We start from the raw sequence: 16,003 nt of genomic DNA on the forward strand, positions 1-16,003 counted from the left end.
AGTAGGGGAGCAGTGTCAGCCTTAGTGAGCTGCTTTAGGTGAGAGAGGACCAGGAACCTTGCAGGTGGAGTGGCAGACCTAGGAAGAAAGAGAGGCCATGCATCAGCCTCCTCCCTGTGGCTGTCCCGTGGCACAGGTCTCCATGGCCTCACTGCCCCCAGCACTGTGGTGCTGGCACCGGCCACCAGCACACCTTGGCCTGGCTGTCTTGGGGGCAGACCCATTTTTGATGGGAGGGAGTTCAGGTGCAGGGGCGAGGCTTCTGGCCAGGTGGCCTCATTTATATCCTGGGGAATTGGGTTCTCTGCCTAGAAACAAAGGGACAAGAATGAATGAATTTTCCTTCCTGTTATTTATAACCTCTTCTTGCCTTCAAAGGAAAATGAGTCTTCCTCTTCTAAGGAGAATGAAAAACCAGAGGATTTTCCCCCTGAGTGCAGTTATGTATCGGGGGATACAAGTGTGAAAGAAGAGGCTGCAGCAGGGCTGCGGTGTGTTGCTTCATAAAGAGAAAGGGTGCTTGAGATTCCTGCAAAGGGGGAAATTCTGAGAGGCAGATTCAGGATGAGCAAAGCTGGTTGCAGGGCATCAAGAAGAGCCTGGGGAGGCAGCAGTGGTAAGGAAGGGGTTTGGAGAACAGATTCCACTGATGATGGCTTCAAGCCAGTCATTGGAACCTCAGCCTCTTCTTTCTTAATACCTCTTTTCTAAAATCTACAGTGTTCACTCCTGTATGTGTGTAAGTAGATTCATTTTAGGGCAAGTGAAAATAGGAGCTCATTCTGGGATTTGCTAAGAAGTGCTCAACTCACCATCAAAGTGTTTGTTGGTGCAGGGCAACTGCAAAGACCACGTGAGGGGAGAGGAGTTCCCATGTGGCTCATTGGGTTAAGGATCTGGCAATGTCACTGCTGTTGCATGAGTGTGATTCCAGGCCTGGGAACTTCCATATGCCGCAGGTGTGGCCAAAAAAAAAAAAAAAAGGAAAGGAAAAAAGACTGCATGAAAGGACAGCTGATGTTTATTTTATAAAACACGATGACAGTGCTGGTGACTAAATGCCGTTAGGTAGACAGCAGTGACAGCGTGAGAATTTGCCAGATTTCTGTCACTTTGAGGAAAGATGAAAAAACTGTAGTGTTCAAGCTGGGCCCAAGGCCTGTTCATCTGGTGCTATATTTTTCTTTTCTTTTCTTTTTTTTTTTTTTGTCTTTTTAGGACCACACCCGAGGCATATGGAAGTTCCCAGGTTAAGTGTTGAATCGGAGCCATAGCCATCAGCCCATGCCCCAGCTACTACAATGCCAGATCTGAGCCACATCTAAGACCTACATCACAGCTTGTAGCAACGCCAGATCCTTAACCCACTGAGCAGGGCCAGGATCAAACTCGCATCCTCATGGATACTAGTTGGGTTCTTAACCTGCTGAGCTGCAAAGGGAGCTCCTGAGGCTGTATTTTTCATACCATGAATTAATGCAGTGTGATCTTGCTCCATCTCAACTCAACACATAATGGTGAGTGCCAGTAGGGGGCGTTTCTGTCAGTCTCTTACCTGTATGCTAGCACGGCCCATACAGCAGGGTTCTCAATGGCTCAGTCTCTGTGTGCATTCAAGAGCCACAATTTAGATACAAAAACAATTAAAATCTTGGCTTACTTGTGAGAAAATATAAAAAAGCATTGAATTCATTACACAGACCTTCTTCAAGGGCCCCTATTCTTCTCACTCTCAGGATCTTCAATCCTCCCATCAAATGTCACCAGCTGCCTCCCCTCTTGTTCCCTCCCCTCTCCCTTTCTTCTGTCCTCATCCTTCTCATTTCTTTGTGGTGAAGCTCAGCCATTTCCAGAGCAAATGGAGGCTGTTCTCTGCCCTGATGCAGCCTCATAAAGCATGGAAGCTGGCTGGCTTAGAAGTCAGGGCTGGGGAGACGTGGAGGGGCAAAACCAGTGGGGTTTGGGGAGGATGTAGGACACTCATGTATGAATAATTTTGCTCCTATACATGGGATCCTTTGTCATAGCTGTTGATGTTTAGACCCTGGCCATTCCAGAAGGCAAATATGCTTTTTCTCTCCCTAGACACCCACCTCCCCAACCTGTTTCCTTCTCCCACTTGTGTGTTTTTTTTCGAAGCAAGTGATAGTCGTTTTCTTTTGGGAAAAATAACAATGACTGCTACGTTATAATCTGCAAAGGGCCTTCAAGTAACTGGACTCATTTAATCCTCTGCACAGGTGTGAGGGTGGGCATCAGAGTTATTCACTCTCACGGTGGTCTTCCCCGCTCCCCCCCTTCCTCCAAGCCCCTACCCCCAACCCTCCCTGATTCCCACACTCATCTGTCTCAGCAGATCTTGGGAGCGCCCCCTGCGTCCTGTCTCCAGGGAAGTCATAGTCCGCTGGTTTAAGGAGGAGCAGCTGCCTCGAGGAGCTGGCTTTGAGAGGAACACCAAGTCCATCGCCTCCTGGTTCCATGGTAAGTTGGCTTTCTGGATCCCTAGGGCAGGTCATTTCCACATCTCAGCCTCTCTCTGGGCTTGGGACCGGGTCCTGAAGGACTGCTACAATTGGGAGTAGAGGACTTTGACTCTGCTAATTCTGCTCTGACCCTGCAAATACTGGTGGTCTCTGGAGTTAAGGCTCAGTGCTTCTAGCTCTCCTTCTGAGAGTGGAACGGAGTGTGTCCTCATGTCTGTTCTTTTTTTGCACTTTGAGTGTGCTGCGTTCAAGGTACCAGCTCTGGAGTTCCCATCATGGCTCAGTGGTTAATGAATCCGACTCGGAACCATGAGGTTGTGGGTTCGATCCCTGGCCTCGCTCAGTGGGTTAGGGATCTGGCGTTGCTGTGAGCTGTGGTGTAGGTCGCAGATGTGGCTCAGATCTGCTGTTGCTGTGGCTGTGGTGTAGGCCGGCGGCTACAACTCTGATTAGACCCCTAGCCTGGGAACCTCCATATGCCGCGGGTGCTGCCCTAAAAAGACGAAAAGACAAAAAGACACACACACACACACACACAAAAAAAAAATTAAGGTACTAGCTCTGATTTCCCCAGAGAATGTGCTGGAACACTGAGTGACTTTTATGAAGATCCTTAGAGACCAAGGCGCAGCATCTCTGGATGGGCATCCAGGGGAAAGCAGGCACCAGGGGTTCTGAGCATGCACACCCTCCCTGCTGGAAAGGGAGACACAGCTCTTGCCTGCTCTCTTCACTTCTCAGCCTTCTTGGCCATAAAAGCTCCCCAGAGGCATCCTCTCTCTGCCTTGGGCCCTGGTAGGTATATGAGTCCCTTCAGGGCCTGATAAGTGAGGTTAACCTGGGAGAAATCAGAAGACCCAGCCACACGAGAAGATAGGCTGGCCTCCCCAGGTGGCCGTGTGCTCACCGGGCCCAGGGCCTGTGTCAGGCATCTCTGTATTCAGCCCTAAACTCTGCTTCTTACTTGCCCAGGGATCAGGTGCAGAAACATAACCAAGACAAATGCACCCCCTTTCTCTGTTGCCACTGATGTTGAGTTCCTCACCTCATTGACATGCCTGTGGTGTCAGTCACATTATACTTAGTTTTGCTGCAGTGACAAATGACCCCAAAATCTCAGTGACTTCTGCCTGCCTAGATTTATTTCTTACCCATGTTACCTGCCCTTGAGGAGTTGGTTGCAGACTTTAATCTGGGCCTCAGACTGAAGGAGCTGCATCTATTGGAAATGCCAGTGATCTCAGGACAGGAAAAGAGAGTCATGGCCAATGACACACTGGTCCCAAAGCTTCTGCCTGGAACATATGCCATTGTTGCTCACATTTCTTAGGCTGGAGTCAGCCTGGCATCTGCGGTATAGATGGTTTCAAATGATAACAACGTCACTTATGACCAAAATCCACCTCCAGACCCTTTCCTTCTCCCAGACTCCTACAAATCCAACAGAAGGATGGAGTGGCTCTTTCTGGCTGAGAAAGAAGATAGTCACCACTGTTGTGTGACTCAGCTGTGTGTCTCCGGATCTGGCCCCAGAGATTCCCTGCCTCTAACTTCTGTCCCAGGTCTGTGTCCCTGTAGCCTCTGAGAGAGCTTCCATTTGAATCACCAATTACCTTTTCATTCACATATTATCATAATCTTGGAAGCACAGCACCAGCATCGTAGGCACCTGGGTAGTGCAACTCCAAATTTCTGTCGGGGTGGGGGTTTGTCAGGGCCACTGGCCATTTTTGTCGCAGCCAATGAAGAAGGCACGACTGAGGTGCTTAAATTTAATGTTAGCTTTATTTTCTACCCCAATGAAAAAAATGTAATTTTTATATTGTCATGGAACAAACAGAACCATGATTTAAATCTTGCAATTTACGTAACTGATTTCATGTTCCTCTGACAGTTCTACTGTAAAACACCCAGGAAAGTTGTTACTATGTGGACCAGAGCTATTTAGTGACAAATTTTTCAGTAATCTGTGACAAGATGAAAGAGAAAGGTTCACATATGGAGGGTGGCCAACTATCTTTGCTTGGAAACGATGTTGTTGTATTTGAAAATGATGTCCTTTCCTCAGTTTTAGTGTTAAAATGGCCTATCTTTTACAAATAGATGGTGATAGTAAGCAGTAGTTATTAGTTAATTTATTGCCTTTGCTAAAAAAAACAAAAAGGTAGCAGTCCTATGTTGGTTTCCAAACTTTTTTTTTTATTCATGCCTAAATTCCTAGAGTCTGGAACTCCTGGTCTAGTCCAACTTCTTTCCCAACGTGGCAGGTCCCTTCAGCATCCCTGGTAGGATTCCCCCTTGCTAATCTGTACTAGAGAAGGCACCTCCTGCCCCACAGTCTATGAGGGAGTTCCACCCTGTGAGGGTGCCTGGGGCTCTGCTCTTGGCTGGTCTTACTTGGATGTCTTCACTGGGGCCGGTCCGCTCCACCTCTCTCTTGTTCCTCCTGGACCAGCAGGCTTGCCCAGGCATGCTCTTCTCAAGAACCAGAGAGCAAGCAGCAGCTGGGCTCTCAAAATCTGGTCAGCATCCTGTCACTTTCACTCATGCCTTTGGCCACAGTATGCCACGTAGTTGAGGGATGGAAAACTAGATTCTGCTCCTTTTTTGTGTGAGGCACTGTGAAGCTGTGTGTCAAAGGTTGTGAAGATGGGGAGGGGAGAGAGTTTAAGCCAATAATGCCATTGATCACAATCCCAATGTAAGTCTTCTCTTTCCCAGGGAAAGCATTCCTAGTGAATTTAGCTGGATTTTAGATGCAGGTTAAAAAAGACTACCTACCGTGGCTTCTATTTTCTTCCCTTATGTCAAGCACCTTTGGATGTGTTGAGGTGTAATCCAAAGAGCAATTTGGACCAAGCATCTAAAGACACAGAGCCCACTCTATAACCTAGCACTCTGTGACCTTGGGTGTGTCCTCTAAATTCCCCATTTGTGGTTATAACGTCAACTCCACTCTCCACCATAATGAGCTGTCAGTGTCAATGCTGATGCCTCCTGGAGTCTGGGGTGAACCAACGGAGACCCCAACCTGGTCTTTAGATTACGCTCAGGAGCTAGAGTGTCTGGGGCTAAGATGGAGAGAAGGAGCCAGCTGAGGGCTCTTGTCCTTGGCTCCCAAGATCAATGGAAGGACAGGAAAGTGTGGTGAGGCTTTGAAATCTTTTGAGGGGTGGCCACCAGAATGGAGGACCCAGGCACCAAATCTATGTTAAGAGAAGAATAGCTGAAGAAACCAGGGGTGGAGAAAGTAGTGGTAGTGCTATAAGGATTAAATGTGTCTTATTTATAAAGTGTTCAGAACTGGCAATAAATGCTTCCACTTGTTATATGGAATCAATAAACATGGTAGCCTTTGGAGATGCGTATCAGGATTTGAAGCCTGTAAACGGTGGCTTTGTAGCCTTAGGCTATGCCACTGCTATCACTTGGAAGTAAAGAAAAAGATGACATCAAATGACTGCACAAAAGGAAGATGGTACTTATTTAGCTTTTCACACAAAAAGTAGAAGTCTGAGCTTTCTTTCCTTATGAATATGACCCATCTTGACATTTAAAAAAAAAATCCATGAGGGATAACACATGGGTCTTTTGGAAGGATGGTTAGCATGTCATGAGCCATCCTATCAAGTCAGATTGCTAATTTTCCTCTCCTGAGTGGAATTTGGAATGGAAAATTTCCACCAACTCTCATCCCCAATGCAGACATTTCTAAAGGGGAAAAAAGTAGGTCAGTTGACCTACTTTATTCTTAAGTTCTTGCTTAAGCTGTTCCGGCTAAGAAATAAAGGAATCTTTTTCCTTCTTTTTTTGTAAAAATTGTGCACTGGCTATATGGTCTCAAAAAAAAAAAAAAAAAAAAAAAAAAAAAGAAGACAAAGAAGAGATAAATTATTTTTTTGCTTTAGGAAAGTGTGGATTGCAATGATGTTCCCAAGAGTTTACTCTTTCCTTTCAGCTGTCTATAGGTCTGTGTTTTTGATTTCAGACTGTGTCTTGTCAACCTAACACTTTGAGTTTGGGTATTTTGTTGAGATCTTTGTTTTCTGATGCACAGCTGTGGGTAACTAAAAGGTGTGGGAAGGGACAGGGGTTGAGGGACCTGGATGACCTGGATGTGAAAGGATTGTTTTTTTTTTTTTCAATCTGGATTTTAAAAAGGCACAGAAGAGTTCCCATTGTGGTTCAGCAGAAACAAATCTGACTAGGAACTAGGTTTCGGGTTCAATCCCTGGCCTTGCTCAGTGGCTTAAGGGTCCGGCGTTGCCCTGAGCTGTGGTGTAGGTTGCCGACATGGCTCGGATCTGGCTTTGCTGTGGCTGTGGTGTAGGCCGGCAGCTGTAGCTCTGATTAAACCCCTGGCCTGGGAACCTCAATATGCTGCTGGCTCAGCCCTAAAAAGCAAAATAAAATAAAATGAAATAAAAAGGCACAGAGTCACAGTAAACTGTGATCTCTGTTGCTGTAATTAATTTAATATACTTCTGATGGTCCCATCATATTTCTGGTGGTTACAAGAGATTCCTCCTACATTGTTAACTCTGGGAAGTTTCTGTCTAACCCAGGAAACTGCCTTTAGGTTTTCTTTGCTCCGGGCCTATGGTCTAGTTTTCCACCAGCCCCCAGCCTCAAGCTTGGCCCTTGGCCTCACATTTTCATGATGATAGGCATGGGGTTGAGAATTAAGTCTTGCGGTGGTGGGCACAGCCACTGTCTTCAAATCACGCATGTTCTCAAGGTCAGAGGCCTTCAAGAAATGGAGCATTTTGCAACAATCACAAGGTGCTGACTTTGGTTCTTTTTCACAGTTAGTTGTCCTGAGGTGGCATAAACTCCCTCCAGAAGCCGTGAACACCCATTGCTGGGATGTATAAACAGGTGTAAACAGTGAAACAGTGGCCCTTCAGTGTCGACAGTGAAAGAGTGGATCATTCAGTCTAATGGGGATTAGATTATACGACTCTTCTCTCCACACTTTCCCTCTGTGAGCTGCTTTTTCTCTGCTTCTCTGAGAAACAAATATGGCAGCTTTGATATTTGCTAGAGAATAAAGTCCAGTCACTACAGTAGTTGAGAAACTTTCCAGAAATGACTTATGTGATACTTATGCTTAATCATTAAACGTTTATCAGACTTAAAGTACCTCCTGTTTAGTAATTAAGTCCTTTATAGATTCACATGTCAGAGTCGTTTGCTTGCAGCTTTCATTTAAAATGGTGATGCTGCTTTGGGGTGTTTCGATTCACACTCTCTCTCGCCAGCCCCCCGGGAGTGCACAAGGCAGGGGCGTGTCCGTGCTCTGAAATGTGACCTCCTAGAAACACTTCCTGCAGGGGATCAAGATGGTTTGCGTGGCTTGCAATTAATGTGTGTTTTCTCCTGTAATCATCACAAACACACACTGTCCGCCTCCTGCAGACAATGAGGCATCACCAACATTTGTGCAGTCACGTTTCAAGCTTATTTAAGAGAACAAAGAAAATGCTATTTACTTTCTGTAATTTCTCTGATCACATGAAGTTATCACCAAGAACTTCCCCTCTAGGTAGCAGGGAAAAAATAAACTTTGGTCCAGTTTGTTTAACTTCATTCTATTTGATGGGGTAGTCATCAGTTAACTGGGTCCTTTAGGGCTGCTGCTGTGCAGTTGTGCAGACTTCATTTTGTGTGAGGGTGTGCAGCTGAGGGGATGAGAGAGGCCAAGATCTGTGTCCTTGCTCTGCTTCCCATCCCTGTCCCCTGTATGGAGCTGTGTCCACCTGGAGGTGCACAGAGGCACCACGTGGACTGGTGGCTTCCTTGGGCAGGGGGCATCTGGCCTGGTACCTTTCCTCAGGTGTGTGCTGGTCTGTATCTACCAGGTGTGGTTGGTTGGCCTCACCTGTGGGGTCACACTGACTTTTATGTTTGAACTGGAAATTTAGTGACCATCTACTTTGTGCTAGCTTTGTGTCCAGTAAACATTGAACGTCCAGTATTTCATTTACTCCTTATGTAACTCTCTGGAAGAGGTAATAGTACTAGCAGTTAGGTTCACAGTGCTTGCATGCCAGCCTCTCTTATAAGCCCTTCACATATATTAACCCCTTTAATCTATCTCACAATGCTGTGTGCCTGCTACTAGCATTAGCCCCATTTCACAGATGAGGAAGCTGTGGCACAGACAAGTGAGGCCACTTACCTGTGGTTCTCTGTTAGTAAGTGGGGAATTCAAACTCAGGTGGTCTGGCTCCTCAGTCCATGCTCTTATCTCTGATGTACTGTGGCCTTGCTCCTGTCTCACAGGTAGGGAACTAGGGTCCCTGAAGTTTAAGTGACTGCCTGGGTCATGCAGTGCTCAGTAGGTCAGTTCATTTCTAGTCCAGAGTGTCTCCTTGAGGATGAAGAGATGGCTGTCCTTCTAGGAGACATCCAGCTGTCTCTGGGCCATGGGGTCAGCTGCCATGCCTTATTCTTGGCTCCACCCTCCCATAGAACTCCTGAAGGATGCCATTCTGGTCTCTATATGTAATAAATGGGGTAAATGCAATAGATGGGGAAAAACAATGATTTGTCAGGGTTTGGGGCTACTGAATTGCCTGGGCAGGGGCTCTAGGGAAAGAGCTCCCTATCAGGCATTTAAATAATTTGTTGATTATTAATATTAAGCTTCTGTTGTATGCAAGACACTGTGCTAAGTACAGGGCATGTGGTGGTGAACAAAACTGTCAACTTCCCTACCCTTGTGGCACTACATTCACTTTCAATTAACAGGAAAAATTAAACTGATATACTCAAATGAGAATCATTGGTTCATACATATGACTGGAAAAACCCAAACATAGGGCCAGCTTAAGGCTTTGCTTGATCTGGGGAACTTCAGTTTTTAGCAGCTGGCCTCTCTCCATCTCTCAGCTTTATTGCTGTCCATGTTGGCTTTATTTTATTTTATTTATTTATTAAAAATTTTTTTTTGGAGTTTCCGTTGTGGCACAGTGGAAACAAATCTGACTGGGAAACATGAGGTTTTGGGTTCGATCCCTGGCCTCACTCAGTGGGTTAAGGATCCATGTTGCTGTGAGCTGTGATGTAGGTTGCAGATGTAGCTCAGCTCTGGCCTTGCTGTGGCTCTGGCATAGGCCGGCAGCAACAGTTCCAATTAGACCCCTAGCTTGGAAACCTCCATATGCCACAGGTGTGGCCCTAAAAAGACAAAAGAAAAAAAAAATTTTTGATCATGCCTATGGCATGCAGGAGTTCCTGGGCCAGGGCTTGAATCTGCACCACAACAGTGACAGTGCTGGATCTGTAACTGCTAGGCCACCAGGGAACTCTTCCATGTTGGTTTTATTTTCAAGCAATATATCAGCCTGTGGATGCATGCCTTCATTCTCCTAGGTTCAGATCCAATGAAGAGAGGGCGCACTTTTCTCTCAACAGTCCCAGTATTAGTCCCAATATTCTGTCTTGCTGGATCTGGTTTGGTCACATGCCCACTCCTGAACCAATCATCAAGGCCAGAGAGACAAGCTCTCTGATTGGCTAGGCATGAGTCACATGACCATCCCTGGAACAGGGAAGTGTCCATCCTGTTGCAACTGTATAGACTGAGTGAGAGGGTGTGGCTTCCCCCCAAAAAACTCACCATTCCCTTGCTGGAAGAAGCGCAGATGGTCCTGAGTGGGCAAGACCAGGAAAATGACTGTCATAGTGAAACTGACAGTCCAGTCAGTGAGACTGGCATGAATCAAATAATTTATACCTCCAGTTGAGGCTAGTACTACATGAGATCCTTGTGAAGCCAGTTTCAGAAGTTGTTTTGCTGGGTGGTTGCAACCCTGTCTGGAACAGTGTCGTTAGTGATTTGAATCTGGCATTACCAGCTTGGAGCAGGAGGTCATGGGCATGGAATGGTGCCTCTTGTTCATAATGTATCTGGAACCAAGAAGCGTGTCTAGTGAAACCCTTGTCTCAGCAGTTAACTGTGGCTAAATTTCATTTGCAGTTGTAAAAAATGAAGGCATTTGAACTCATTTATCACAATCTCTGTGGCTTTAGGATGCTTTGTTGAGAATAAAGAGCTTAATATTCCAGCCCCCTTAATGATATCATCTGGAAAGTATGGCAATAAGAAAGGAAAGTCACAAAAATGAATGAGAAATAGCTGAGCAGTAATGGAGGCGTTGTCAGCCAGTGAGGCGTAACTTTGGTGAAAGCGTTAAGAAATATGCATGTCAGATAAATTGAGACCCATAAAAAGTAAAACATTGTGTCTGGCCTGCCTGTATTTCTTTCTTTTCAGGGAGAAGCCCTAACAGAGGAATAAAAGGAGCTCCTTTGGTTCCTCAGGTTCAATTCTGAGCTAATGATTTCAGGGACTGGCATGGAGGTGGGGGAGGGGTTGGGAACTGAATCCTGGGTCGGCCTTAGGATATGCTAACATGTGGATTTATGGGTCCATCAGAGCAGAACATCCTTCGAAAGTACGTTTAAAGTGCCTTTCCTTTCCTGGGGCTGCCACCGATGGGCAGCGATGGAGTAAATATTTTGATAGCGAACGTGTAGTTGGTGGTGGTGTTTGAAGGCACCTGCATGAATCCAGGGAGGTGACGAGGGGGGGTGTCCTGAAGAACTCAGGGTGTCATGAAGAACTCTCGGATATTTGTGCTCCCAGTGCAGTAACAGAGAGGAATTGGGAGCAGTTGTTTCCACTTCGCAGGGGTTGCAAACTGCTGCCTATGATGTTAATGTGTGGGTGTTGGGAAGCTGGAAGCCAGACTGAACCTCTTTGCTATGCCAGGTGTTTTCTTCTGCCTTCCCTACCTTCTCACCTTCACCTGGTGTCACCATGGGGAAGGGGGTTGCTGCCCTGAAGGGCCTCTGTCCTCTAGCCTCAGCTCCGTCTTTTTGGCAGAGTCCCCGCAGGGGCTGTTCACCTTAGTTGAATTGCCCCTGACCTCCAGAGAAGCCTCGGGCACCTGCAGGACCTGTGCCCTGTTTCCCTGTGGTCCCCATCAGGGCCTCTATCTGTATGCTGGGCTTCTGCCTCAGTGTCCACATTGCAGCTCTGTTTGCTTCTGCAACTGATATGTGTGGCCTAGACAAAGGCCAGGCTGGGATTTTGCCTATCCTGACAACAGTGGCCACCGTGGTGACAGCAGCTATTGTTTTCCTGGCATTATTTCACTTAATATGGCCAATGACTTTAGTCGATGCTAATGTGAGTCCTTTTTACTGTTGAAGAGAGATCAGGCCTTAAGCAGCAGAGACCTGATTGAAAACTCAGATTTGTCTGGGTTAGTTCCTCTTTCGACATGGATGTCCTGAATCTCACAGCCCGTGGGGACAGGCCCGGCCCGGGAGACTGGGCTTAGTTTGCAGGTATGTGTGACAGCTCCCTGCTGTCCACATCATGCCACTTTGGGCACAGCCCCTGACAAAACCAGACCTCTTGAGCATTACTCCTTGAATTGTGGCCAGCCTTACAATTGGTCAGCCCTAAGCCCTGATCTTGGCCTCTCAGAATAGCGGTCCCTCATCAGACTTTGTGGCTGAATCCTCAGGGTTCATGCTGTGAACACAGCAAGAGTTGGTTACACCAGTCTACACCTTGCACACACTTTCCTCCAGGGCCTCCCGTGTGTAAGGCAAGACATGGGCTGTACTTGGGGACAAATGGCTGCCTACAGCTTCATAGGCATACAAGCCTTGTGCCTGTGGCTGACATTGGAAAGAGCGCTGCATCTTTTTCCCTGCTCTGCCACTTACTAGTTGGGAGACCTTGGGCAAGTAACTCAATCTCTTTTAGCCTAATTTTCTATTCTCTCCACTGGGGAGAATAAAAGCACCTACATCAAGAGATTATTATGAGGATTGAGTGAGCTAGAGTATAGAAAGCTCTCAACACAGTCATTGGCAAGGTGTCAGCATTTCCTAAGTGCTAGTTATGGGATTATAATTTTAAGTAATTAATGATTTATTCAACAATATTTTGAGCATGATAAGTTCCAGACATAAGGATATAGTAGGAAAAAAACAGACAAAAATCCTATTTATTTATTTATTTATTTATTTTTAAAGTATAGTTGATTTACAATGTTGTGGCAATTTTTGCTGTACAGCAAAGTGACCCAGTCATGCATATATATATATGTATATATATATACATTTCTTTTCTCATATTATCTTCCATCATGGTCTATCCCAAGAGACTGGTTATAGTTCCCTGTGGTATACAGTAGGACCTCATTGCTTATCCACTTCTCCCTGAATAAATGCAATAGTTTGCATCTAACCCCAAACTCTCAGTTCATAGATCTTTTATGTTTACAGAATTATGATAATTTTAATATAAAGTATTATGGAAGCCACTTTTCTTGCACGCATTATGTCATACTACTGTTTTTTTGTAACTTTTAAATAAAAGTTATCAGAGATTTATCTTTCAGGACTATCTCCACATCAGTGGTTCTCAAAGGGAGTGATTGTGCCACAGGGGATAGTTGACAATGTCTGGAGATATTTTTGTTGTCACAGCTGTGAGGTCCTATTGGCATCCAGTGGGTAGAGGTTAAGAATGTTACTAAACACCCTACAATGCACAGGGCAGCTCCCCGTGACAGATGCTCATGACTTTTACATCTTTGCCCCTCCTGGCTTGCAATTCTGTTTACTCTCTAGCTTAGTGAGTCTCTAGCCTGGCTACATATTGGAATTACCTGAGAAGATTTTAAATATTACTGAAGCTTGGTGTACCCAAAATGAATTATATAAGATTCTTGAAGTGGGCCATGGCTGAGTACCATGCACTAGAGACTCAAGATAGCCCACATAGACATTTAAAGTTTATCAGTGACCCCCTTTTCCCCCTTGGTGATAACTTCCCCATCTCCAAAGGGCAATGACTAGTTTGTTAAAAATTTTATTGAAGTAGAGTTGATTTACAATGTAGTGTTAATTTCTGCTGTGTAGCAGAATGAATTAGCCATACATATAAACATATCCATTCCCATATAGGTTATCACAGAACATTGAATAGATAGATTTCTCTGTGCTTTATAGCAGGTCCCCAATGATCATCCATTCCATAGACAATAGTGTGCATATGCCAATCTCAAACCCCCAGTCCCTCCCTCCACCTCCTTCCCCTTCGGTAACTATAAGTTTGTCTGAAGTCTTTGAGTCTGTTTTGTAAATAAGTTCATTTGTATCATTTAAAAAAATTCCACATGTAAGTGATATTACATGATAATTGTCTTTGACTTACTTCACTTAATATGATAATTTCTTGGTCCATCTATATTGCTGAAAATGGCATTATTTCATCCTTTTTTTATGGGTGAGAAATATTCCATTGCATATATGTACCACATCTTTATCCCTTCCTCTGTCAGTGGGCAATTGGGTTGCTTCCATGTCTTGGCTATTGTAAATAGTGATGCAACGTACACTGGTGTACATGTATCTTTTCGAGTTATGGTTTTTTCTGGATAGATGGCCAGGAGCAGGATTGCTGGATCATATGGTGGTTCTGTTTTTAGTTTTTTTTTAGGAAACTCCACACTGTTTTCCACACTAATTTATAGTGTAGGAGGGCTCCACTTTCTCCTCACCCTCTCCAGCATTTATTGATTGTAGACTTTCTTGATGATGGCCATTCTGACTAGTGTGAGGTAATACTTCATTGTAGTTTTGATTTGCATTTCTCTAATAATTAGTGATGTTGAGACTAATTTTGAATGAATGTTGTAGTAGTGACATGTAGGGAGCTGCAGAGGAACCCCATTAAATATTTTAATACTAAACATAGAACATACACAATGTATGCACATATATATATGAAGGCATAAAGAAAACTTGGGGTGTGGAAATGGCACCAATCCTTGGAAGCCCCTGTGTGCTTCTCACCAGTGTAGCCCTCTTCTTCCACCAGCTACGATCCCTATCCGGAGTATTTTGTTCATCTTTTCATGTGTTGTTTATATATTGATCTCTAAACACTAGAGTGTTTAGCTTTGTGAGTTTTTCAATTTAATATAAATGGAACTATAGTATATTTTTGAGTAATTAGCTTGTTTCACACTTCATTGAAAAAAAGTTTTTTTTTTTTTGTTTCTTTACCCACTTCTGTTGTTTGGAGCTTACATCACTCTCAATGCCTATCTTTTAGTGGTTAATGTAGATGATTTAATGTGCATATTTAATATATTCTAAAGTTAATATAGATCTTTGCCCTTTTCCTAACAGAATTTTTAACTCCACTCATCCTATGCTCAAGTGATAAGATGTTGTCTAGTATTAGAGTTTGATCTTTTTTAAACCCTCAAAGTATCCATTATTATATTTATTTTGTAAGTCAGTATATATTTTTGAATTGACCTGCAGTAGCCCATGCTCATCATTCCTCTGTTGAGGATTATATTTCTTCTAATTGAAGTATATCCTCTAGAACTTCCTTAGTAGTCAACTCTCAAATTTTTTTCTCTGAAGATGTCTATTTTTTCCTTCACTTTTTTTTTTTTTTTAAATGGCTGTACCTGTGGCATATCGAAGTTCTTGGGCTAGGGGTTGAATTGGAGCTGCAGCTAGGGCCTATGCTACAGACTCGGCAGTGCCAGATTTTTGCTACATCTGTGACCTATACCACAGCTTGTGGCAATGCTGGATCCGTAACTCCCTGAGCCAGGCCAGGTATCTACAGCTTCGCAGAGACAATGCCAGGTCCTTAACCTGCTGAGCCACAATAGGAACTCTGGTTTTTCCCTTCACTATTATGTTTTTTTCAACACCCTAAAAATATTATCCCATCGTCATCTGGCTTCTGTTGTTGCAACTGAGAAGTCAATCATCAGTTTAACTGCTTATTCTTTACAGGTTATCTGCCTTTTTTCTCTGGTTGACAAAATGAGATATCGAGTAGCTTTGTGCCGTTTTCATGACTACGTGTCTGATTAATTCTTAACATTCATTCTTGAAATATCCCCTCCTCTTCATTCTCCTCTCTCTTTTTTTGGATTCATATTATACATGTGTTAGACCTTACATTACATTCTCCATGTCTCTTAATCTCCCGAATCTTAGATTAAATTTATGTTACATTTATATAAATGTCCTATGGATGTGTCGTTCTTGGTCTTCACTGTGACTCTTCACTCACTATCCCTCTCGCCTTTCACCTCATCATTGCTCCTTTCTGCTCACACAGCATCTACCCAGTCTTCAAGGCCGACTTCTCGCCCCCTTAATTGCCTCTATAAATCCTGCCCTGACTTCTATAGGCCTCATTAATCTCCTCCTTCTTGTGTCTTTCACAGCACTTACCGTTCTCTCTATGAGCTAACATGGTGTAGAGCAAAGAGCACTGGACTTGGAGTCCAAGGACCTGAGTTCAAATTCTAGCTCCACCACTTAATAGCTCTGTGACTTTGGGTCACTTCTCTTGCTGACCTTCAGTGTCCTCAGCGATGAACTGATGATGGTAGGGTTGTCAGGAAGACTAAATGAGATGGGGGCTATAGAGTCCTCAGAGAGAGCCTAGTGCT

At 44.5% G+C, this 16,003-nt stretch overlaps 1 protein-coding gene across 4 annotated transcripts in view; it reads left to right on the forward strand.

The window, feature by feature from the left end:
- The window catches only part of SH2D4B (SH2 domain containing 4B), a 100,750-nt gene that overhangs the window by 72,923 nt on the left and 11,824 nt on the right, over nucleotides 1–16,003 (forward strand). For 3 of the 4 annotated variants that reach the window (XM_084997442.1, XM_005671149.4, XM_084997443.1), the window contains one exon: nucleotides 2,357–2,481. In XM_084997442.1, coding sequence (XP_084853568.1) covers nucleotides 2,357–2,481 — 125 coding nt within the window. Of the gene's footprint in view, nucleotides 1–2,356; nucleotides 2,482–3,910; nucleotides 4,046–16,003 lie in introns of all 4 variants that reach the window. The other variant, XM_084997441.1, reaches the window with a different exon arrangement.

The sequence above is a fragment of the Sus scrofa genome, chromosome 14 (assembly GCF_054392235.1).
Source record: "Sus scrofa isolate SSC_HxYL_T2T_F1_AM1 chromosome 14, Sscrofa_HxYL_maternal_Yorkshire_Landrace_v2.0, whole genome shotgun sequence".
Lineage (NCBI taxonomy): Eukaryota > Metazoa > Chordata > Mammalia > Artiodactyla > Suidae > Sus > Sus scrofa.